At 41.5% G+C, this 25,726-nt stretch overlaps 1 protein-coding gene across 1 annotated transcript in view; it reads left to right on the forward strand.

Annotated features, from left to right (window-relative positions):
• DOCK1 (dedicator of cytokinesis 1) overlaps positions 1-25,726 on the forward strand; it is a 340,787-nt gene that overhangs the window by 276,091 nt on the left and 38,970 nt on the right. Inside the window, exons 39-46 of the mRNA XM_054382721.1 lie at positions 8,129-8,218; positions 11,010-11,114; positions 12,044-12,185; positions 12,381-12,459; positions 12,839-12,923; positions 13,393-13,479; positions 18,351-18,527; positions 20,116-20,199. Of these exons, the coding sequence (XP_054238696.1) occupies positions 8,129-8,218; positions 11,010-11,114; positions 12,044-12,185; positions 12,381-12,459; positions 12,839-12,923; positions 13,393-13,479; positions 18,351-18,527; positions 20,116-20,199 (849 nt within the window). The remainder of the gene's footprint in view (positions 1-8,128; positions 8,219-11,009; positions 11,115-12,043; positions 12,186-12,380; positions 12,460-12,838; positions 12,924-13,392; positions 13,480-18,350; positions 18,528-20,115; positions 20,200-25,726) is intronic.

Consider the following 25,726-nt stretch of genomic DNA (forward strand, 5'->3'; position numbering starts at 1 on the left):
TAGGAAGTTTGCATTTTACTTACACTTGACATTTTATTCTTATACCAGTCTTCTGTAAAGCTGAAGTACACCTTTCACCTATAGCAAATTTGCATTTTCAGCTATAACTTCTGTATTTTGCTGTTTTTCACTTCATGCTTTTCATTACTCTTCTCAGCTCCTTGTTTCCAAACTGAACTGTTGTTACTTCCAGGTTTTGTTCTTATATGCATTGTTGTCTGAGCTAGATTGTTATTCTTTGCTGTGTTCCACTTTGCTGTTTCAGCTCCATCCCTCTTGGCTTTTACCCTTAAAAGCCTTATCCTCACGCTTATCACAGCAGTCTAACTTATCCTTTGAACTGCTCTGAAGTGTTTGCTCTTTCTGTGTTTTGCTGAAGCTTTGTAGTTTTCAGCAAAGCCCTTAATCCAGGGACATTACTGGAAAGTGGTAGGTTAGCGTATCTCAGGATAAGAAGGGAAAGTAGTGGTGGCGATACAGTGAAGGAGGACAGGGTGAAATTTTGTCCTGATGTTAGTCAATGCTAATGGACTGCTGAAGCCAAGAGATACTTGGTGTCATTGGCAAAGATAAGATACTGTTTTTAAACAGGCTTGTGTGATCTCTGGAGCTGTAGAGAAAGCAGCAGCACAGTAAAATGTGAAAACAGCAACATATTTCAAGTTTGCTGGTGGTGCCACAGTCTGTAATAACTACCTGTTTTCCACTGCTCCTTCATAAATTGAAAGCATTGGGAGAAAAAAGTAAATACATGCACACTTTCATTTATTTCTACTCCTCCCTTCTTCCCCTTCTCCTTCCTCCTCCTCCCATCCCAAAGCTTCCTCCCCCAAAGCTTTTACTGTTTTACTGGAGCCACAAAATAATTGAAACAACACAGTAAATGCCGCAGGTTGGCTTAAAATCTCTTCTTTTGCCAGCTCATGGGACGGCATCAAATGGCCTTTTGCTTCCATGTAACAAGATAGTGGTGAAATTCCCATCTGTCAAAAATCAGTGAGGCACATGTCAGCTCAGGGTGCTGGGTCATCTCATTTAAACTTTATCCTCTTATTTAAACTTCACTATTAACTTTCCAGGTTGGAGCAGGTGATCCTTGAGGTCCCTTCCAACCTGGCATTCTATGATTCCTATCCCACTTCAGATGTAAGTGATCCTGAGAGAAGACGTCAGTATTAACCATGTTCCCAAGTAAAGATAGAACATTGTTTAAAGGATTTCCAACCATGGCTGTATCTTACATATCTTTAATTAAAACCTAGCCATACATAAATACTGGTTTAACGTTTTATTTAAAATATTAAGCATACAAGATGGTTAATTAACACTATCTGAAATTTAAATGGCTTGGAATGTCCCTCATATATCAGAATATTGCATGATCATATCTTTATCCTTGACTATTTCATTTTTAGTGACTCTTAACTCAGCAGGAGCTGAGAAATATCCTGAGATCCTTCTTTGCTGCTATTAAAGAACCTCAATTCCTAAACTGGATGCTGCAGTTCTTTCTAGGCAACAAGCAATCCAGCTTCAATAATAAATTAAATTGCTAGGTTTTCCCCAAAAGCATCTCCTTCTGTATCCTCAAAGTCTTTCCCATAGCAATTTGCAGCTCGTGTCTACACAGCTAGATTTAGGCTACACACATTTTTCTTATGCCTTCCTTCCACAATGGCCAACCTCTCTCTCTCTGGTACACTCTCCAGATAAATTGTTTCTCACATTAATGAGTTGTACCTCGTACAAATCCTGTGTAGTAGCTCCCTGTACGTCTCATTCCTCCAGAAGACCTGCCATGTCCTGGGCAAACCTGGGAAACCTTCCAAGGCAGGAAATCTGTGAGACAGCAGATTGGGAGCCATTGACCTTCAGGAATATAGATTTCATTTATCAGGATCTCTTGCCACAGCCCCACTGTCCTCACCTGAATAAATCTGCTCCATAGCAAACAGAGAAATTTTTTGGAGGGTTGTGCAGGGGATTTTAATAAACTCACAGTTCCTGCTGCTGTGATGCCAGAAAAATCGCCAGCGTTTGGGTTTTGTCTTTGGCGACGTTGTGGTCCAGCTGCACAAACAGCTGAGGAAAAAGCTGGGTGGTTAATGGATTCGTGGACTTCTGGAGTTCAGGGCACTTGACATTTTACAAATTGAGTTTCATAATACAACTTCTCCTCATTCCTTCCATGGATTGAAACGGACAATTGAATTTCAAAACAGAGATGTTGGAGCAGAGTGGGTTTCTTAAGGGGTAGTAGTAACAAAAGGAAGGTGCTTTTCTTTAAGACAGGTCTCACAGCTGGAGAGGAGCCCAGGTTCGGGGCTGGCAGAAGTAGAAAGAGTCTTTTCCCATGGTGAGGCACTTTTATGCTGTGTTGCAAATGGTGAGAAAGGGGCAGGTTTATCTCTTGTACAGACCTGAGAGTGTCCCATTAAAAATAATGGGGCACCATTTGAGCAGTATGATTTGTAAACTAGCTTTTAAGGAACTTTTATCAGGCCACAAACGTCATTCATGATACCTGTATTCTGGTGTACGTTAAGAGCGTGGCCAACAGGTCAAAGGGGGTTCTGCTCTCCCTCTACTCTGCCCTAATAAGGCCACATCTGGACTACTGGGTCCAGTTCTGGGCTCCCCAGCTAAAGAGAGACAGGGGACCACTGGAGACAGTCCAGTGGAGTCTGTGAAGATGCTGAGGAGACCAGAGCATCTCTGTGAGGAGGAAAGGCTGATAGACCTGGGGCTGTTTAGCCTGGAGAAGAGCAGACTGAGAGGAGATGTTCTCAATGCTCAGCAAGAGCTAAAAGGTGCCAGGAAGACTCTTTTCAGTGGTGCCCAAAAACAGGGCAAGGAACAATGAGCATGAACAGGAACCCAGGAAGTTCCACTGAACAGGAGAAAATTCTTTGCTGTGAGGGTGCTGGAGCCCTGGAGCAGGCTGCCCAGAGAGGTTGTGGGGTCTCCTTCTCTGGATAGATTCCAAACCCACCTGACATTGTGATCCTGGGAAAGCTGCTGTGGGTAACCCAGCAGGGGGGCTGGAGTAGATGAATTCCAGAGCTCCTTTCCAATCCTCACCATGCTGAGTTTCTGTGATTCTTTGCTCTGCTCTTTTCCTATTCATTTCCACTTATAGATGAGGGATTGATGCGAGGGCAAGTAATGCTAGGATTGACTGATTACTGCATGTATATTGGAGATGAACTAAATCTATGTCTTATTTAAGTTGAAGATTCCTTCTTTAGGCTCTGAAACATTTATAAAATGCATTATTAATATTTATATTCAGTAATGTCTGAAGGGTTGATCAGGATGGTGCAGGCTCAGTGGAAATAGAATCATAGAATCAGTCAGGGTTGGAAGGGACCACAAGGATCATGTAGTTCCAACCCCCCTGCTATGGGCAGGGATACCCCACACTAGATGAGGCTGGCTAGAGCCTCATCCAACCTGGCCTTAAACACCTCCAGGGATGGGGCCTCAACCACCTCCCTGGACAACCCGTTCCAGTCTCTCACCACTCTCATGGTGAAGAACTTCTTCCTCACATCCAGCCTGAATCTCCCCACTTCCAGCTTCATTCCATTCCCCCTAGTCCTATCACTACTTGATACCCTAAGAAGTCCCTCCCCAGCAGCATCTGTGTCTACAGTCTTGGCTGACAAGGATGGAAAGGGGAAAAAAATCATAAATAAGATTTAATTCTGCTGAAGTCATCAGTTAATAGGTGACATTGATGTGCATACATTGATGTGCCTTCAAAGGCAAAGGTCTGGTTATAGAATCATAAAATGTTTTGGATAGGAAGGATTTGCAAATGTCATCCAGTCCAACTCCCCAGCTGTCAGCAGGAACATCTGCGACTAGAGCAGGTTGCTCAAAGCCCCAAGCAACCTGACCTGCAGTGGTTCTAGGGATGGGGCATCTACCACCTCTCCGAGCAACCTGGGCCAGTGTTTCACCACCCTCAGTGTCAAACATTCCTTCCTTTTATCTAGTCCAAATCTCCCTCTTTTGATTTAAAGCCATCACCCCTTGTCCTGTCACAACAGGCCCTGCTAAAAAATCTGTTTCCCTCTTTCTGATTGGGCCCTTAAGTGCTGAAAGGCCACAACAAAGTCTCCCTGGAGCCTTCTCCAGGCTGAACAACCCCATCTCTCTCAGCCTGTCCTTACAGCAGAGGGGTTCCAACCCTCACTTCATTGCTGTGGCATCCTCTGCTCCAACAGGTCTATGCCTTCCTTAAAGTTTTGGTGGGCTCCAGGACATGGCAGCAGTGTAGATGATGGTCTGGGATGAGCTTGCTGTGCTATAACCCATGGGTTGCAAGGCTGTGGGGGCACGATGGCACTCATGTTGAGCAATGCCAAACAGTGTCTCAGCCCCCTTGGCTCCTCTCCTCTTCTGCCTGCCATGCTAATCCAGAATCCCTTCCCTCTTGATGATGGGATGCAATTAGTTAGTGCTAAATAGCAAACAGCCTTAGCACCGAGCTGGTGCTTTTGAGTTGCCAGGCGTGCTTTGGAAACACGTCACAGTGTCTGTGCTCATCCAGGATTCTGTGGAGGAACTGAGTAAGTTTGTTTACAGTGTCGATGCAAATCTGAAATTATTTAGACTTCCATTTATCTCCAATCTCCTTCAGCTCCAAAGCTGTTTGCCTGAGATCCATCTATAAATATTTTGACAACAGAAAAGTGAGTGGAAGTGCTTTGGGTTTGGAGAGGGACTGGTTAAATCTGGAACACTCCAAACAAAGAACAAGGAAAACTATGGCAATGCCATTTTCTTTGAAATGAAAATGTGCAGAAGAAGTTCTGGATGACTGAAGTTAAAAAGAAAATGGAAGTCAAGATGAAGAGAGGTTAAGTGATTTTGAAAGGTTTCACTTGCTGACTTACCAAACAACTGAATATTAATTCAGCTTCTCTAAACTAGGTAGTACATTGCTTTTCTGAGTCGAAATTAGCTCAGCCTCGAGTGTGAAGACAGACTCCATTTTGAACAAATATACCTTTACTATTCAACTCAGCTTAATTTTTGTTTAGAAATAAAAATATTATCTGTATCATCATACTAGATTAGATACATATTGTGGATAAAAACATTCAGATCCTTCCATTTGCACAACTTGTGTTGCAGAGCGTGCGGTCTGCCTGGTGATTTCCTGCAGACATGATCCCTCATTACAGTGATTGTAATTAGTCTTTCTGATCTGTTTTTCATCTTTGAGGCACTTTACAAACATAAGGTAACTGATGCTCGTTCCAGTCCTCTTCCCTAGAAAAATAACATTATGAACCATGTTGTAGAAGTTAGACAAATGAAGAGAAGGGGTTTAACATCAGGTGGAGCTGTAAAGGTATATTTATTGTAGGTACCAGGCTCTACGCCTTGTGAGCATCCATTGCCTTTCTGTCTTACATTGGGTCACTGCTCAGTCTCTGTTTGCCCAAGCATTTGCCCATTTATTTTCTTCATGTCCCAAAAGCTCCTTTTCCCTCATTCAACCATACCAATGTCGTTTCTGGTGCATATTTTCTCTTTCCTTCACTCCCTTTACTTCACAATCATAAATCTCTGTCCTTTCCCCCTGTGATCTCCCGTAACTTTTTCCTTTTGCAACTCTTCATCTCCTTGACCATCAGCAGCTCCCTGCCTTTTTCTATCCTTGATGCTTTCCATCTCTCAGTCTGCTAGGACAATCTTCCAGTCCATCCCTGAGTTTCCAGGATGGGTGCCATCCACCTGAAAATTGACGACTCATCTCCAGGGAGGAGCAGGATGAGGAACAAACCAGTGGGACACTACTGATGTCTTGATTTTGTGGCACTGGTGGGGGAAGACTTGCTAAAAATTCAGCTTGGCTGGGCTCCGAACTGCCAATTCCTTGGGAGGAAAAAAAAAAAAAAAAGATATTGTAAGTCCAAGTTTGGTGTTTGTGTCCCTAAATCCCAGGTAGCTGTCCCCTGCTTGACTGCTCAGGAAGTGCTGGCAGCAGCCTTGGCCATACTGACAGTCACATGGGCCACTAATGTTTTACTCTAGCTTTAAAATCAGCATCTAGAACTGGGAATTTTCCTGAAAGTCCTTTTTCTTAACATTTTTTTCCTGATACGCTAAGAGAGATGTTTTCAACTTGCTGATTAAACAACAACTAAAGTTCACCCAACACTGATTTTGGGCTTTGAGTGGTGGAATTTTATTTGTGTGTTTTGGGGGCTTTGGGAGGCTCTCAGAGGGTAAAATGTTTCTTATTTGCACAGTGCTTTAAATCAGATGGGACTGGGGTTCTGTAAGGGATGGATGCAGCTGTTGGTTGTGTGCATGAAGATTTCCTCTTTTCCCTCCCCAGGTTCCACAGAATTACAGATTCACAGTGTGTTAGGGGTTGGAAGGGACCTCTAGTGATCATCCAGTTCATCCCCTTCCTAAAGCAGGGTCACCCATAACAGGTTGCCCAGAGTCACAATGTCCAAGTGGGTTTGGAATCTCTCCAGAGGAGACTCCACAACCTCTCTGGGTAGCCTGCTCCAGGACTCCCTCACTCTTTCACTCACAGCAAAGTTTTCCTCATGTTCAGATGGAACATCCTAGGTTCCACTTTGTGCCTCTTGCCCTTTGTCCTCTTGCTGGGCACCACTTAAAGAGCCTGGCCCTGTCCAGCTCCCAACATCTGTGGATGTTGTGGTGCTTCATCTAAAGCTCTGCATTCCCAGAGGTGGATGTCTTCAGGGAGTGATGGGGAAATCTGTTCAGTCCTGTTCCTCAGCTGCCCTTCATCCAGCTGCAGTACTTCACTGGGGCACAGAACGTGTGGCCTGATGCTAAGAGGAGAAATAGGTGGTATGGACAGGGGATTTAAATTTAAGATAAAGGAGTAATACAAACCGAATGGATTTATAATTCATTCCAAATCTCATTTCTTTAATAAAGTGAGGTCAGCAGTGCAGCCAAATTTCAGCAGCTGAGGCAGATCATCAAGTTTGATCTTAGATAGCCTGGTGTGCTAAATTAAGTATCTTTTGGGGTTTGAGTGGTTCTTTATCTTTAGAGTAGGGGAAAAAAAAACTAAAAATACACATTTGAAAACATTCTTGCTGCTCCTTATTAAGATTGCTGGCTTCCAAAGAGCTGAAGGATATTGTTAAATTTCTTCGGGTCAGTTGAGACGGCTGCTGAATTTCATGGTTGAAGAACAAGAGAGGCAAAAGAAGCAATGAAAATATAATGAATATTTGTTCAAAGCAGTATCTGCAAATTGCCTGTCCTAACTAATAGAGATTAGACATATTAGAGAGGGAGAGAGGTGATCATGAACTGCAATCAATCAACAGCGTTTGCCCAAAGCCCTGGGTTCCAGGATTCTTTGTGGGCAGGCTGTGTGTAACTGCTGTGGGTTATCCAGTAGGATTAGCAGGAATCATTTGGTTTCTGAAACAGTTTGATGTTATGTTGGGGCCATCAACACAAGAAGGACATGGATCTGTTGGAGTGGGTCCAGAGGAGGGCCATGAAGATGATCAGAGGGCTGGAGCACCTCACCTATGCAGACAGGGTGAGAGAGGTGAGGCAATTCAGCCTGGAGAAGAGAAGGCTCTGGGAAGACTTAGAGCAGCCTTCCAGTACCTTAAAGGGGGCTACAAGAAAAGTGGGGAGGAACTTTTCATGAGGGCTTGTATCATGGAATGAGGGAGAATGGCTTTAAGTTAGAAGAAGGGAGATTTAGAGTGGATATTGGAAAGAAATTCTTTAGAGTGAGGGTGGTGAGACATTGGAACAGGTTGCCTGGGAAGTTCTGGATGTCCCCTCCCTGGAAGCGTTCAAGGCCAGGTTCAATGAGGTCTTGAGCAACCTGGGCTAGTGGGAAGGTGTCCCTGCCCATGGCAGGGAGGTTGGAACTGGATGATCTTTAAGGTCTCTTCCAGGCCAAACCATTCTGTATTTGCATCAAGGTAATGTTGCTGCAGCTCTTTGGCACATTGTGTTTTCAGGCATGTGACGTTTGGGTTTGGTTTATTAAGACCTGGTTTATTTCAGTGTTGTTTAACTAAGGGTTGTCATTCAGGGCTGTCTTTTTTTTTTTTTTCCTTGTCTTTATTTTGTAATATTTTCTTTTCAACAGATGTGGGAAGAGGCCATTGCCTTGGGTAAAGAACTTGCAGAACAGTATGAAAATGAGATGTTTGATTATGAACAACTCAGTGAACTGCTGGTAGGTTCTTGTTTATTTTGGGGGTGTTTTTAATGACATAGACACTACAACAATTTTTTTTCAAGAATTTAATTTCTGAGCTTTTATAATTCTGTCAAAAATCTCTATGACAGTAGAGTGTAGAAATAGATGCCAACTCTGACATTGTTAGACAAATGTTGTCTAACTGGCTATCACTGAAGTGCCTGAAAAAGACTAAAAAGACTGCATTTCTTTTTTTTTTTTTTCCTTTTAGCTGAAAGAAAAGTTAATGCTAATGTTAAGCTGATTTATTTGGTGTATAAAAGGAAATTTGGAATTTAAATGTAAATGGGAACATAAAAAACAAAAACAAAACCACCACACCATTCTCTCTCGAGTGTCTTTCCAGATTCACATTTCTTTTTTTAGGTATGAATAATTCCCAAGCATTCATGTCTACAGTCAGTTATTTTTGCCCTGACGTTACCCATTCATTATGCCTGTACCACTTGTTTTTTCCCCCTCTGCTCTTCTCCAAAGAGATGAATGGCAGCTGTCACTGTCCCTCTGAACTTCTCAACCATATTCATAGGAGCTTGGACATGATTCCAGTTTGGCTCTGAAAATGAATTTCAGGGGTTTGATATGTTTTTAACTTTGCACTCACCAGAGTACCTCATCCTTAATTTCCTGGAGTTACCTGCTTTATCCCAGTCTGAGTGAGCTGGGCATTAAGATGGTGTCATTGCACCCTTTACTCAGTTTGAGGATGGCTAGGAGCCACCTTCCCAGAAGCAGCTCCATCCCCATCTCCCTGGAATCTCCTTTCTTGGGGAGGAAAGCATAAAGGTAAAAACCACTCCTCTCAGTTTTATGGTTTCTTCACTCCTTTACATGTTCTGGTTTTCCTCCATGGTCCCCCAGCTCTCTAGAGACGAATTCATATCCTTTTTTGGTGGTTCTCCTTTTGTGGCATTTCAGCTGATTTTAGTGACTGATTGATAGTTTTAGACTGATTGTATCAATCTGCCTAACAAATCTGGAGCCTGGTTTCACGCTGCTTTGTACTGCAGGAGGTAAGAGATGTCTACATGGAGCATTTCTCAGGTGTATGGTGTACCAGAAGAATCATTCTTGGCTGGCTGCCTACACCACTGGCAGTAGAGCTGTGCTCAATAGAGAATATTCTTCATTTCAATATAAAAGGAATCTGATGGAGATGGTTCCTCAGCTGGAAATGATTCTCATGTGTCAGATATGATTATTCACCAGTGGGTAGCTACTCTCAGAGTCCCTCATTTTTAATTTTCCATCTCCTTTATGCTTGCACATGGGAACATGAACAGCTTTGTCACAGAGACAGCCACTCTGCTTATCATATGATACCCATTTTGAGGGAGAAGTCTGAATTTGCACTCTATATTTTGTGGCTGATGACAAATACTACATTGTTCTGTATTTTTCACCATTTCTTTTGCACAGTAAATATGCCATTGTTTACATTAAGTGGCATAATTTCAGACAGTGATATAAACCAAGTATAATTCATCTGCATTTGGAAATGGAGTTTCTCCCTCTTCTGACAGGGGAAACCCAGAATTTCCAGTTCTCACAGCTGAGTTAATCTGCTCTTTATTAACCAGACAGGAGAAAGTGAGAAAGATGCCACAAAAATTAGTACCACTGTGCATTGAGCATTCATCCCTAATAAGGCAAAAATCCAAACTCATGCTCCCCTATGAGTCAGGTCTCACAAACTCCATCCTGTTTTCTTATTGCTGCTGCTGAACAGCATGCCAGCTCTTTTTTTTTTTTCCTCTTATAATAAAATTTAAAAGTTTTTTGTTTCTTTCTGTTCTCCCTCTTGTCTCTTTTATTCAAGCAATATTAAATATTAGACTCTGAGACAATTCACAAATGACAAAATAGTTTTTGCTCCAGGTGCTGAGAAATACACAACAGATTTGGGTCTTTGTAGTCTTCTTGCCATTTACTGTTATCTGTCGTATGGGAGCAGTATAAACCTCCCCCCAAATCAGAATTCATCCTCTAACAGAAAGTAATAGACTAAAAATAAATTAATGAACAGATCAGCTGAAGCTGCACATTTGTTATTGTTTCATCTTTGGAGATGAAGAAGGGTTCTGCTTTGAAAACAGACAGTATCTGACATGTGTGTGTTGATTCCAAAAGCTCCAGTTCTCTGCAGTTCTCAACTAGATGCAAATAAATAGTTGTAAATATGGAAAAGAAGTAGTAGAAAACTGTAATGAAATGCAGCAGCCAGAAACTAAAAAGTGAGCACCACCAAGATGAGCTGCCTTTGGAAGGATGTACTTCATCCTTCTGGTGTTTCAGTATTACCACAACCAGGAATTCAGGCTGCCTTCTAAATTCATAGAATCATAGAATGTCTTAGGTTGGAAGGAACCTTAGAGAGATCATCTATTCCAACCTCCCATGAAACATTCATCAAAATATAGATACTCAGATATGGACCAATGAGGTTCACCAAGATAAGCATAAAATACTAGCTACAGAGGCCAGTGTTTCTAACTAGTACCATGTATCTGGTAGAAAGGTGAAGAAATAGGGGTGAAGGGAAAACATCTTTACATCTTTAAGTTAGAGATCACAGAGTCATGGAATGATAGGGGTTGGAAGGGTTGGAGATATCTAGTCCAAACCCCCTGCCAAAGCAGGTTCATCTAGAGCAGGTTGGACAGGCAGATTTTTTTAGTATCTGCAGAGATACACATAAAAAAGACCTAGGTCTTAAGGTGTCTTCTTAAAGTTTAGGTCATTAAAATTCCTCCTATTTATTTTGCAGAGAAAGCAAGCCCAGTTCTATGAGAACATTGTGAAAGTGATAAGACCAAAACCAGACTATTTTGCTGTTGGATACTATGGCCAGGGTTTTCCAACATTCATAAGGGTAAGTGTCCACCTTTTTCCAACAACAACAGCAATCCCTTTTAATAAATGTTTGTGTATTGAAATTCTAATTCTGTTTAACTGTAGAAGTGGATGAGAGAAGTTGCGGAGGGAGATCTTGGATTTGGTAGAGGACATAATTTATTTTAATACATTTTCAGTGGACACCTATTTTATAGATCCTCAAAATCCCATCTTTGGGTTCTGTTGAATTTAGTGTGGTTTATACATAGGCCTGAAGCTTAATGATCTCAGTTCTCAGCTGAAGCTGAGGAAATCACAGAATCACAGAATGTTAGGTGTTGGAAGGGACCTCCAAAGATGGTCAAATCCAACTCCCCTGCCTAAACAGGATCTCCCCTGCCACAGGAATGCATCCAGGAGGGTTTTGAAAGTCTGTAGAGAAGGAAACTCCACAACCTCTCTGGGCAGCCTGTTCCAGTGCTTTGTTACCCTCACAGTTAAGAAGTGTCTTCTCCGGTTGAGGTGTAACCTCCTCTGTTCTAGCTTGCACCCATTGTTCCTCATCCTGTCACTGGGCACCACCAAAAAGAGACTGGCACTTTCATCTTGACACCCACCCCTCAGATATTTATAGACATTAACAAGATCCCTTCTCAGGCTTCTCTTCTCCAGACTAAACAGCCCCAATTCTCTCAGTCTTTCTTTATAGGTGAGATCTTCAAGTCCCCCACAAATCCATTTGTGCTCTATTGAATTATAGTAAAATATTTGCATAAACTATTGATTATATCACAGTGTGGGGACTGTAAATTTTCTCACCTAACAGCACTGGAGCCAACGCTGCTGAGATCCAAGTTCATTACTGAGGATGCTGGCCATGCTGGTGCTGGGTCAGTAGCTGGACTCAGTGATCTCAGATTAATGATTTTATGGTTCTGAGAGCTTCAATTCTCCATTTGTTTCCAGAACAAAGTATTTATCTACCGGGGGAAGGAGTACGAACGCCGAGAAGACTTTGAAGCAAGATTATTGACTCAGTTTCCTAATGCAGAGAAAATGAAAACGACATCTCCACCAGGCGATGACATTAAAAACTCCTCTGGCCAGTGTATCCTTGGGTTGTGCAACAGCTCCTGCAGCCACACAGATCAAGGATTTAGGGCCAACATGAGCAGGAGACCATTTCACTTCTGCCTTTATGGGTGTAATGCATTCATTTTATTGTTCTGTCCTTTCTTCACATTCCTGCTGCCTGTTCTGCATGGTTGAAATCCACTTTTCAGTTCTTAACCCCTGAATTCAGATATTCAGTGCTTTACTGTAAAGCCAAAACTGGATTTACCGTCTAAATTTCACAGGCCAGTGTCAGAACAAATCGTGAGGTGAGTTCTGAGTTGGGTTTGCAACTCTATCAGTCTCCTTTATAACGCTTAACCTAGTTCATATTGTCTTATGGCAAATCTCTACTCAGGAGGGTAGTAATTGTAAGGACATTCCATGGGTATGCTGAATATTAGCACAGATTCATAGCATGGTGTGGATTGGAAGGGACTTCAAAGATCATCAAGTTCCAAACTCCCTGCCAAGGGCAGTGATGCCCTCCGCTAGACCACATTGCTCAAGGCCTCACCCAGCCCACTGGAAAACAGTGATCCCACGAGCATTGTGGATGTATGCATGAACTGTTTAGTTTTACAAGTGTAGCAGCAGTTACTGAACAGGCAGCATTTGATTTTGATTGTGCTTTTTCCCTTCTTTCAGTTTCTACAGAGTGAATGAAGTCCAACGGTTTGAGTATTCGCGCCCTGTTCGAAAAGGAGAGAAAAACCCAGACAATGAATTTGCTGTAAGAAAAGAAAAAACAGAATAATGTATTTTGGGGGTTTAACTGTTGGTTTTGAGACTTGGAACAATGCATTGTTATATTTTTTGTATAATATTGCTATATATTGAAAAAGAAATTCCAGCTTTAAATGTGATGATTTTTCATAGAAATTCAGTTAAAGCTAATTTATCGTGCTTTGGTTGACAGCAATAGAAAAAAATGGACAAAGCACCTCCAGGGGAGGTGTCAACCACAACCATTCTGGAAATCTATTCCAGAGTCTCACCACCCTCATACTGAAGAACTTCTTCCTAAGATATAGTCTAAAAGTACTCTCCCTCAGCTTAAAATCTTTGGAAATAGAGATACTATTGGAAATTTCCCCCAGTCTGTCATGCTGCTGTTCCTCTTCCTGGTGATAATGTTTTAAGACTTCACTTAAGATAAAAGCTATCACTCTGGTAACATGATGTTTATGTTGTATTCCCAGAATATGTGGATTGAGAGAACCATCTATGTGACGGCCTATAAATTACCAGGAATTCTGAGGTGGTTTGAAGTCAAATCAGTTTTCATGGTAAGACCAATTTGGCTTTATTGAGATTGCATAAAAGGAAGAGGCTCTCAGCATTTATAGTGCTGCATGCCTGTGCTTCAATTCTGTAAACAAACAATCAATGTGCATGCCTCTGGCATCCCACAGCATGGGGAACTTGGTGCTTATTGACTAAGAGTGACTGAAGTAATGGTTTTCCACTCCTGAGAGAAGGAAATGTGGGTTCAGTCTTCCTGGCTTGATCAGGTGCTTGAAGTACTTTTATTTCTGTCTCTCAGTAGATGAGCCTCTACAGCCTGTGGTGTAAGCCATGGGCCTAAAACGAAGAGAGTCCTGAGATGGTGTAGGGAAGCCCTGCTACATAAAAATGAAACTAGTCTGAATTTTGGAAAAGAGGAGATTTCATAGAATCCTAGAATTGTTTCAGACCCATACAAGTTCAAGGATTTTCATAGAATCACAGAATCATTTTGGTTGAAAGAGACCTTTAAGGTCATCAAGTTCAACCATTAACTCAGCACTGCCACGTCACTGCTAAACCATGTTCCTCAGCACTACTTCTCCATCTCTTTGAAACCCCTCCAGGGATGAGGGCTTCACCACTGCCCTGGCAGCCTGTTCTGGGGCTTGACAAGCATTCTGGGGAAGAAATTGTTCCTCATGTCCAACCTAAACCTCCCTTGGTGCATCTTGAGGCAATTTCCTCATGTCCTATCCCTTTTCCCTTGGGAGAGATGGACCCCTGCCTGCATCCAGTCTCCTTTCAAGGAGTAGTAGAGAGCAAGAAGGTCTCCCCTCAGTCTCCATTGCTCCAGCCTTAAGAACCCCAGTTCCCTCAGCTGCTCTTCACAAGGCTTCTTCTCTAAACTCTTCACCCTCTTTCTTGCCCTTCTTTGGACATGCTCCAGCACCTCAACATCCTTCTTGTAGTAAAGGCCTCAGGACTGAACACAGTTTGGTTTTGGTATTTCAATTGTAAGTTGTTTTAAAATATACCATAAATCAACTGTGCAGCATGCACCTGTGTTTCTTCTCTGCTTAACATTTGTGACTAAAGGTTGTTTTTGTTTCTTTGCCATAGTTAGCTAAAATATACCCCAGCAACCTCCCGGAGCAGCTCCAAATTAGGCACTTCTCTGTTCTGCCATTTAGACTGTTTAGATAAGACAGATCCATTAAACGCCTTTAAGATTAAATTATCCTTACGCAGCTGTAATTTTTAAGTAGCAATAAAAACATTGTTACTGCAGCTTTTAAATCTCTCTTGCGAGGCTTATTTTTAAAGGAAAAGAACAATTTGCATATGATTAATTAAAACCTTTTTCATTGCTCCATTGAGGTTCTGTTGGACAGTTGTAGTTAGATGAACAGAAGTAATGCAGAAAATTACTATGGTATCTATAGTAACAGAATATGAATGTGATGTTTGACAGTAATAGGCAGCTGAATAAAGCACATTGAATTTTTAATGAATTTGGTATTTTCAATATAATCCTGATAGAGAAGATTGTATTTATCTTCATGATTGCAGAAAGTGGTGTTTATGAAGGCTGACAAATCTGATGAAGGTCTCTTTTCCTTCTGAGCTAAGAGCACAGCCTGACAGGCTGCTTTATGCAAGCACTTTGCACCTTGAACGTTCTGCTTGTGGTTGGAAAGTGCACAGATCCTGGGAGAGTGAATCATGGAATTGTTTTTGGTTGGAAAAGATCTCTTAAGATCATCGAGTCTGACAATCAACATAACACCAGCATAACCATTAAACCGTGTCCCAAAGTGCCACATCCACACATTTCTTGCACACCTCCAGGGACAGTGACTCCACCACCTCCTTGGGCAGCCTGTTACAGAGCCTGACCACTCTTTCAGGAAAGATTTTTTTCCTGATATGCTTTCTGTAAGATTTTTATAAGGATTATACTGGTTGCACAGCTGAAAAATGATACTAGAATGAACTTCAGTAATATGTGGGAAGATGCCAACAGATAACTTCTGATCCAGCTCTGGTTTAGTTACTATCAAATGGGTAATGACTTTCTTTGAGGTTCACATCAGTGAAAATACTGAAAGCAGGGTCATGAGGTTTACGTCCCTGTAATGTTAAATTTTGGATTTTGGATGCAGGTATTAGTGATGTTTTACTAAACAGGATGGATTAAAGTATTCTGTGTTTTATTGATGGAATTAGAGTATCTTTAAAGGAAGAGGTGAGATAATACCAACTCAGTGGAGTAATTAATAAATGCAGTGATTTCTGTTACATAACCCATAGGAACTGACCATAATTTCCTTAAAGGTATTTGCTTTTAAGATTTATTCTGACTGCTTTTACCTAAACTTTTTCAGTCTATTCATATTTTCTGCAAGGAATTTGTTGTACATGTTTGTGATTCTGTATCTGATCTGTTCTAGCTGGACACAAGTAGTTGTAGGAGAAATAGTTGCTGAGGCCAGCCGGTGAATTATGAATTGCATTTTCCATTGCACTTGGTTTTAAAAAGTACAAGTCACAGATTCACAGCATGTTAAACATTGGAAGGGACCTCAGGAGATCATCTAGTCCAACCTGCCTGCTAAAGCAGGGTCATCCACAGCAGTTTGCCCAGGATCACAGTGGCCAGGTGGGTTTGGAATCTCTCCAGAGAAGGAGACTCCACAACCTCTCTGGGCAGGCTGCTCCAGAGCTCCAGCACCCTCACAGCAAAGAAGATTCTTCTCATCTTCCAATGGAACCTCTAGGGTTTCAGTTTGTGCTTATTGTCCCTTGTCCTGTTTCTGGGCACCACTGAAAAGAGGCTGGCCCCATCCTCTTGCCCCTCATCTCTTACATCTTACTGAGCATTGATCAGATCCCCTCTCAGTCTGCTCTTCTCCAGGCTCAACAGCTCCAGCCTTTCCTCCTCACAGAGATGCTTCAGGCCCCTCAGCCTCTTTGTAGGCTCCACTGGACTCTCTCCAGTAGTTGCCTGCCTCTCTTGAACTGGGGAGCCCAGAACTGGACCCAGTACTCCAGGTGTGGCCTCACAAGGGCCAGTAGATAGGAAGGAGAAGCTCCCTTGACCTGCCAGTGAAAAGAGCACATTGCTGGCTCGTGGTTAACTTAGTAATGCCAACTAAGAGATAAATTCTAATCTCTGGTTTGTTTAGATGCTTAATTTTTCAGTGCACCAGGAGTGTATAATTTCTGTTGGCCCTGAACAGATCATGTCATGTCCATTGTTAGCAAGCTACTTGGAGGAACAAGGCTCACAATTTACCAATATAGATATTTTTAATTCAGTAAGTTCCAAAGCACGGTTTAGAGTAGTAGAATGGGAACTGCAATTCTCCATCTGCTTTTAAAAAATTAGAGGGAGGATTGTAAGAGTAGTAAAAGAAAGGAGAATGAGAAAGAAAGCCATGATTGCTGATAGAGAAAAGTCAAAAAAGCTGTCTGTCAGCTCAATGAGTGCTAATTTCTGTAGATATTCAAGAGCTTTAAAAGCAATGGTTCATCAACAAATTATTGCATCGTTATAAGCCCATTAATACAACTGACAGGATCCTAAATTTAGCATGTGATGTTCACAACAGTTCTAGCAGAACGAGATGCTGAACGTGGTCTTGCTTTCCCAGTCCAGATTTCACTGGTAGCACCCTCAGCTCTGAACAGCAGTGCTTGCCTGTCCATCTGAGCATGGTCTACTGCACAGCCACAGCAGAAACATCAGCCTTCCAGAATCCTTCACTAGGCAGGCTTCTTAAAATGCTAATGAAAACATTCTTGATGTAATCAAATGGCAGGTGTCAGAGTAACAGCTAAAGAGATTTGATTATAAGTGGTTCTCAGAAACATGGCAAGCAACTGATAGCCAGGTAGAAGTGCTGCTCTGTTTATGTAGCATTTATGTAAATTAGGCTGTAATCAAATACACACTTACATTTTCCTCACAGCCCTCAATTAACCTTCCTTTTCTATTCCTGCCACCTTGTTTTTTATAATCTTAAGTAGGCTGTGTCTTCCAGAGAGGACTGACTGTCTATACTCTGGGACATGCTGCAAGTTAGTAATTTGTACCCCATTCACTAGATGTACATATTTTAGCACTATTTTTAATATTTTAATACTTTTTTTTTAACTGTCATAAGGAAAATCACAATATCTGGTTATAAATAATCATTGGAGAGCAGTCAATGAAAATAGATTAAGTTTCACCCAGTGTAAGAGCTCATTCACCCCATGAAGATACCTGAGGAGCTTTTCTCCTCAAAGTCCAGGCTGCATGAGAATAGAAAATTTCTTCCTTGCTACCAATTTTTAATTGAAAAAAATGTGACCTTGTGGGAAAAAGCACAGCAGACAGCTTAGAAGTCATCTCTTCAGCATGTAAAACTTGATTTCTTTGGAAATACACCAAAATAATCGCTGCAAAAATATCTCCTTGGTTTTTGAGCTGCTTAGGATTGCATTTTCCATCAGGAAATCCACATTAAGTTATCATGTCTTTCTTACTGTTACATTAAGCTGGATCTTCTTTGTGCTGCTAAAACTCACTGACTGGTAATCTCTGGTGTTCTCCATAATCCTCCCCAAACCTCACGTGATTCCTGTCAGAGCCCTTCTGAATGCTGTGTGCTGTTGTGCTGAGATCTAATCCATCCTACAGCAGAGAAATGCAGCAGTTACCTTTCTCCACTGATAGTGACTTATCCTATCAGTTACCTCAGATACCAAATATCTCAATGCCTGAACCCTCCCTTTCTGTTGATTATTGGTTAAAATAGCTTTATTCTGAAATTCCTGAGATGTTTCTAATCGTGGCAGTTGATGGACATTCAGTTCTGTGGAAAGTTAATAACTTTGCTCCTTGATGAAAACCTCTTTTTGTTGTGGTTTTTTTTTTTTTTTTCAGGTGGAAATCAGTCCCCTGGAAAATGCCATAGAGACCATGCAGCTCACAAATGATAAGATCAATAATATGGTCCAACAGCATTTAAATGATCCAAATCTACCTATTAACCCTCTCTCCATGCTCCTCAACGGCATCGTGGATCCCGCAGTCATGGGAGGCTTCACAAACTATGAGAAGGTAAGGTGAAAGGTAACTGTTCTCCAATGCTTCATCTGTGTCTTGGAGCCTGGACACTGCTGGAATGCTGCTGGGTGTGTGTGATTTTATGTATGAGCATAGTGTGAGTCTCCCCATCATATGTGTTTGTGCTCTGCTGGCATTCCCAATGTGTACTTTTAGGTGCTTGGACAGTGGAGCTGAAGCACTGCCAGGGTGGTCACTCAGCACCACATCTACAGAGCTTTTAAAACCCTCCAGGGATGGGGACTTACCACTGCACTAGGCTTGACAACCCTTCGGGGAAGAAATTGCTTCTACTGTCCAACCTAAACCTCCCCTGGTGTAACTTGAGGCCATTTCCTGTTGCCCTATTGCTTGTTCCTTGGGAGAAAAGACCGACCCACACCTGGCTCCAAACTCCTTGAAGGCAGTTGTAGAGAGCCAGAAGGTCTCCCCTCAGCTTCCTCTTGTCCAGACTAAAGAACCCTAGCTCCCTTATCTACTCCTCACAAGACTTGTGCTATAGACCCTTCAACAGCTTCATTGCCCTTCTGTAGACCATCACCTCAATGTCCTTCTTGTAGTCAGGGGCCCAAAACTGAACTCAGCGTTCAGGGGTGTCCCTGTGCTCTCAAATACATGATTTTTCTAAAGGATTAATCAAATAGTGGAGACTTCTGAGATACCAGACAGTTGCAGATGTGTCTAAATGGTCTTAACTGCATGTTTACATTAACTTTTAAAGTGATATGGGATGAACTATTACCATTCTGAAGCTATAAACACTATGTCTGTTATTTGTGTTGTGAATATCAAGCTAGCATACACAAGCAATGTGTTTTGTGACATAAGTGGAGAAGGGACATGCTGACAGGCACGCTGCTGTGTCCATCTATTCTTGTCCCTTTTGTAACTCTCACCCACTTCATTATGTGTCCTGGGGACTGCTGGAAAGACATTTCATAGCTCTGCCAAGTTCTCTGCAGAGTTGCCCATGAAATTTGGTCCTGATCACTATAGAATCATAGAATTGTTTTGGTTGGAAAAGACCTCCAAGATCATTGAGTGCAACCAATAACTTAACACCCCCATGGCCATTAAATCACATCCTGCAGTGCTATGTCCACATGTTTCTTGAACACCTTCAGGGGTGGGGACTCCACCACCTCCCTGGGCAGCCTGTTCCAATGCCTGACCAATCTTGCAGGAAAGAAATTTTTCCTAATACCCAACCTAAACCTCCCCTGGCAACAATTTCAAGCCATTTCCTGTCATTCTGTCACCTGATACTAGAGATAAGAGACCGACCCTGACCTCACTACAAACTCCTTTCAGGGATACATAGGGAGCAACGGGGTCTCCCCTCAGCCTCCTCTGCTCCAGTGCTCATCTGCCCATTTTACTGCTCATGAAAGATTAATGTCTAAGTCTTAAAACATTATTAAATTCAACATCTCTTTCCTAGATTTCACTTTGTATTTGTAGCTATTACTTGTGATTTGCAGAACTTTTGGGTGATTCATTTATCTTTGCTCTAAGTAACTCTTCCACAATGGTAGCTGTTGGTTCATTTTCTGAAATAGCTCCTCATTTCTCTCTTGACTAGGCTTTTTTTACTGAAAAATATATCCACGAGCATCCAGAAGATCATGACAAGATAGAAAAACTGAAGGATCTGATCGCTTGGCAGGTAAAAAAAAATTAAGTCGTGTTGTTGGGAGCCAATTGCTCTACAAAGACAGCTTGGTGTCACTTTTGAGAAAATTCAGACGTTCAACTGTTCACCCTGTGTAGGAGGCTTCTTTGCCATTTAAAACTGTCTTGAAACGTGAGCTAAAGTTCATCTTTTCAAATCTAGCATCATTTGTCATTTCATAAGGAACAAGGAACCCACAAGGAACAAACATCATCAACCTCTCTTTTTTTTTTAATAATACAGTGACAATATCTCATCTGTATCAAATCAGGAAATATTTTGTAATCATGTTGGTTGGTATTACTGGCAATTTAGTTTTGCATTTTAATTGTCTAAGGCTGCTTTCATGGAATCATAGAGTGGTTTAGATCGGAATGGACTTTAACGATCATCTATTTCCAATCCCCGAGCATGGGCAGGGACACCTTCCACTAGACCAGATTGCTCAAGGCCTCATCCAGCCTGATCTTGAACACCTCCAGGAAGGGGGCATCCACTGCATCCCTGGGCAGCCTGTTCTAGTGACTCACCACCCTCACTCTAAAGAATTTCTTCCTAATACCCAGTCTAAGTCTACCCTTCTCAAACTTCAGTTCATTCCTTCTCATGCTATGTCTACAAGCCCTTGTAACTCAGAACTTCTCAAACCACAAGGTGAAATGCCTGACCCTGACCCACTCCTGCTTGCCTGCACTGGAACAGAATTTCTTCACATATTCACTTCTTTCTTCAAACATCTTCCATTTATTAAACTTCCTATCTACCTTTTAACAGAGACTTCTAAAGGTGAGTGTTGTGAGAATTAACTCGCATGCAGGATATTTAGTAAATTCACCCAGAGGTTGTGGAACCTTGACTTGATTTGCTTCATAACTTAACATGGAACAAACCCATTAATGATTCATAAAGTATGTGAAATTAGCTGGTGTTTTTATGTTAGAGCAGAAATCATTTACATGTAAGATCACACAGGTGACATTTCATTAACCAGGAATAGAACCCAGGTTTCCAGCCCTGTGCCTGAGACAAAGCAAGAACCCTCTTGCACAAGGAGCTGTGTTTACGTGGGCCAAAGGATGTTTTTTTCAGGACAAACAAGAAAAAATCCATCTGTATTCCATAATGATATACTGAAATTTTGTAGTGGTCTCAAGATAATTTTATGCTAACTAAAAAAAAAATACCAATATGGTTGGAAATGTTTTTCCCACAGAAAAAGTGTACCATTGTCTTTTTATATTCAATTTAGTCTTTATAATAAAGGGAATCATTTACATTTCTATAGGTTTCAATCTTAGAGGTAGTAGGAGTAAAGGTGCAGAGTTTAAAAAAAAAAAAATAAATCCTCTGAAGAACATAAAACTGTCACTGAATAAAAATTTTGGTCTGACAAAAAAAAAATTATGGCTTTATTTATTTATTTTCTTGTGAGCTTTTACAGAAGATTAAGTTTTAGGAGCTTTAAGTTTTATGGAGAAAAATAATTTGATCCCAGGAGACTAACTCGATGTCAGCTCTCTGTCTTCCCTTCTGATAGTGATACTTCAAATGAATGACAAACATGCTTTTCCTTGCTGTGGTGACATTTGTGTATTAAAATAATATAGCTGTCTGACAGTAAGTTTGGCAGCTAATCATATTGTGTTTTAATTGTTTGGTGGATTTAAATCCAGAATTTTCTATCAAAATTCTACTTCTAAAGCAATAGGAACCAGAAATTTAGTGAAAAGGGATTACGTTTTGTATCTGTTTCTATAGCTTTGTCTTCCCCCATTCAAACCTCTGCTGATGGAGGTGGGGGAAGGGGGTTTGGAGCACCCCGTAACACTGTGTCAAGTTTTCATGTTTTATATCTATTTGTTACTAATTTATTATCTTTATAACTAATGTATTTTATGTCTGAAAATTCTTCTCACTAAAACCCTGCCCATTTCACTAAAACCTTGCCTATTTCACTGAAACCCTGCCCATTTCACAGTCAAAGTCTAAGGGACATTTCATGTGCATTTAGTGTATCCTAAGACGATCACAGAATCTTCGAATCATTTTGGTTGGGAAAGCTCTTTAGGATCATCGAGTCCAACCATTCTCTAACTCTACAAAGGCTGATGCTAAACTATGTCCCTCAGCACCGCATCTCTGCTTCTTTTCAACAACTCCAGGGATGGGGTATGGGGGATTCAACCACCTCCCTGGGGATCCTGTTCTAGTGTTTCAGAACGCTTTCAGAGATGAAGTTTCTTCTAATATCCAACCTAAACTTCCTCTGGTGCAACCTGAGGTCATTTCCTCATGTTCTATCACTTTTTCCTTGGGAGAAAAGACCAACACCCACCTTCTGCAACCTCCTTTCAGGGAATTGTAGGGAGTTACAAGGTCTCCCCTGACCCTCCTTTTCTCCAGACTAAGCAACCCCAATTCCTTCAGCTGCTCCTCAAAAGACCTATTCTCCAGACCCTTCCACCAGCTTTGTTGCTCTTCTCTGGACCCATTTAAACCTCCTCTTGTGGTTTCAGTTTTCAGAACAGAGGTGCAGGGAGCAGACTGACAAATACGGGCTGTTTGCAGGAGAGGGACTTGTTATGGAAACTTTGTGAAGTGAGGCAGTGGTCTGAATTTATCACAGGCTTGACAGTGATTGAAAGCAAAAATGAGTTTTCATTTTTCAATAATGCGAGGCTTGGAGTTTTGTAATCACACAGAGATTTTTCTATATGCTGTATAAATCAATCTGGATATATGAAATAGTAGCCTGACAATCATATTATCAGCTGACTGGTTAAATTCAGTTTTTTTTTTTTCTGTCCCCTTGTTTTACCTTTTCCTCCACTGTGCTATGGAATTCATGCTTTTCAGAATGCTATCACAGAATGGTGGGGGTGGGAAAGGACCTCAAGAGATCATCCAGTCCAACACCCCTGCTAAAGCAGGGTCACCCACAGCAGGTTGCCCAGGATCACAATACCCAGACTCCACAACCTCTCTGCCTGCTGCAGGGCTCTGTCACCCTCACAGCAAAGAATTTTCTCCTTCTGTTCAAATGGAACCTCTAGGATTCCAGTTTGTGCCTATTGTCCCCTGTCCTGTTTTTGGGCCCCCCTGAAAAGAGGCTGGCCCCATCCTGTTGTTCCCCACCCTTTAGCTCTTGCTGAGCATTGAGATGATCCCCTCTCAGGCTGCTCTTCTCCAGGCTAAATAGCCCCAGGTCTTTCAGCTTTTCCTCCTCACAGAGATGCTCCAGTACCCTCACCATCTTTGTAGCTTTCACTGAATTCTCTCTAGTAGTTCCCTGTCTCTCTTGAACTGGGGAGCCCAGAAGTAGACACAGTACTCTAGATGTGGCCTAACTAGGGCAGAGTATAGGAGCAGGAGAACCTTCCTCAATCTGCTGATCACACTCTTCTTAGTGCACCCCACAATACCATTTGCCTTCTTCTGTTATCCTTTTATAATTCCCATAAATTTTAAATACCATTTTTTCCCTCCCTGTTTTCTGATCAGTGTTTTCAGATCAATATCTTTAGTGCAACAATGTCCATTTTTGTCCATCGTAGTGCTTTTGCAACTCAGACAAAAATACCTCCATCCAAGTACATCATTTTAAGCTGATCTTTTATTTTAACATGAAGATAATTAAATGATTGATTGAAATTATGGTAATGAAACGAGTGATCGATGTCATTAGTCACTCTGAATTGAGCTAAGGTATTTACAGCATACCAAATCTGGCATGTCACTGAAAAATCCTGTGCTCCTCCTGCAGAGCTGGAAGAATTATAGCAGAGCAAAAATAACTTTCTGTGATCATAGTTTATGATGCAATTATTATGAAATATATGAAGATTTAAGATTAATTGTAGTAATTCAAATCTTTGTAGCTTTTTCATGCTTTTCAGCCAAGCAGAGCAAGATCTTGGAAAGAAAAAAAAAAATCTCGGAATAATGTTAAGTGGCAGTGGAACTTTATAAAATTATAAACCCAGGAAAGATTAGGGTTGTGAAATAAGTGTTGCTTTGGGTTTCATAGAGTTATAGAATATATTGGCTTGGAAGAGACCTTAAAGGTCATCTAGTTTCAACCCCCCTCCCATGGGCAGGAACACCTTCCACTAGACCTGGTTGCTCAAGGTCCTATACAACCTGGCCTTGAAAAAACTCCAGGGAGGCTGATTCCTTGGGCAACCTGTTCCAGTGTCTCATCAACACTCATTGTAAAGAATTTCTTTCCAATATCCAGTCCAAATATACCCTCTCCCATCTCAAAGCCATTCCCCTCGTCCTGTCACTACAAGCTCTTGTAAAAAGTCCCTCCTCAGCTTTCTCACAGGTCCCTTCAGGTAGTGGATGTACCTGAAATAATGGATAAATGAATTTCCAAATTCTCATAATTATCAGGCCACTCTGTGGTCCTCCCATTTTGCAGGGATAAGTGACCACTTGGCCCATTTATTTAAAATAATCTGTTGACTTTTTTAATTAATTCTTTAAAAACCCCTTCAATTACCAAGATGAAGCACAGGTGGGGTCTGAAGCCTCAGCTCAGAGATAATTTTTACCAGCAGAAAACGTACTAATGACCCTGTCCTAGGGATCAGCCATCTCAGATTCAGAAAATCAAGCAACGTGAAGTAAATGGTATTTTTGGGGAGGGATAGGAAATGTCCCACTCAGGGGAAGGGAGGAAAAAAAAAAGAAGAAAAACAAGTAGATATTTCCTTCTGTGCCCCAAGTTGAAGGTGCTAAGGAGGTTTTCGTTGTTGTACGCCAGCTGTATCCAACCAGCCATGGACAGCTTCTGACACTTAAAGAGGCAAAATACTTTGAGGGCTGATGGGCAGGTCTGCTGGAGTGAGTTTTGAGTTTGGTTTGGGAGGGCATGAGCCTCTCAAGGTTGGTAGCCTCCTGGCTCCTGGTACAGTTGAGTCAAGAGATAGATTAGCAGGCACCAACTATAACAGAATGAAAGAAGACCACAAACCACAGAATAGCAAAAGCCTTGTTACTCCTAACAGAAGCTGGATTTTATAAACTTTCTGTGGGAAGTTCTTCTTCTCACAGAGCTTCTGTGAGATTTTGGAGTCAGGATATTTGGTCTCCCTGTCCAAGAACACTTAATCCTTTAAAACTTTCTCAAGCACAAAGAGAAAGTACCTTTGGACTGTTTTACCATTTCTACTTCACCTTCTCCTATTATGTTCAAAATTTACCCTACATCTCCTTTCCAGACATCGACAGTACCAGACCTACTGATGCATGACACTGAATTCTAAACCTTTAGAGATCTTAATAATTAAGATTGGATGTGGACACAGAGGCATAATTTTGCCACATCCAAAATACCTCCAATTCATTTGGCTAGTGGAACGTGTCCCTGCCCATGGCAGGGGGTTGAAACTGAACGATCTTTAAGGTTGCTTCCAACCCAGACTGTTCTATGATTCCTCAGAGCAGGGAAATTTTCTAATTTTAATGTTTAATTTCTGTAGAGTATGAATCCATATGGCTCTTAGGTAGAAGTGGC

Source organism: Indicator indicator, chromosome 7 (assembly GCF_027791375.1).
Source record: "Indicator indicator isolate 239-I01 chromosome 7, UM_Iind_1.1, whole genome shotgun sequence".
NCBI lineage: Eukaryota > Metazoa > Chordata > Aves > Piciformes > Indicatoridae > Indicator > Indicator indicator.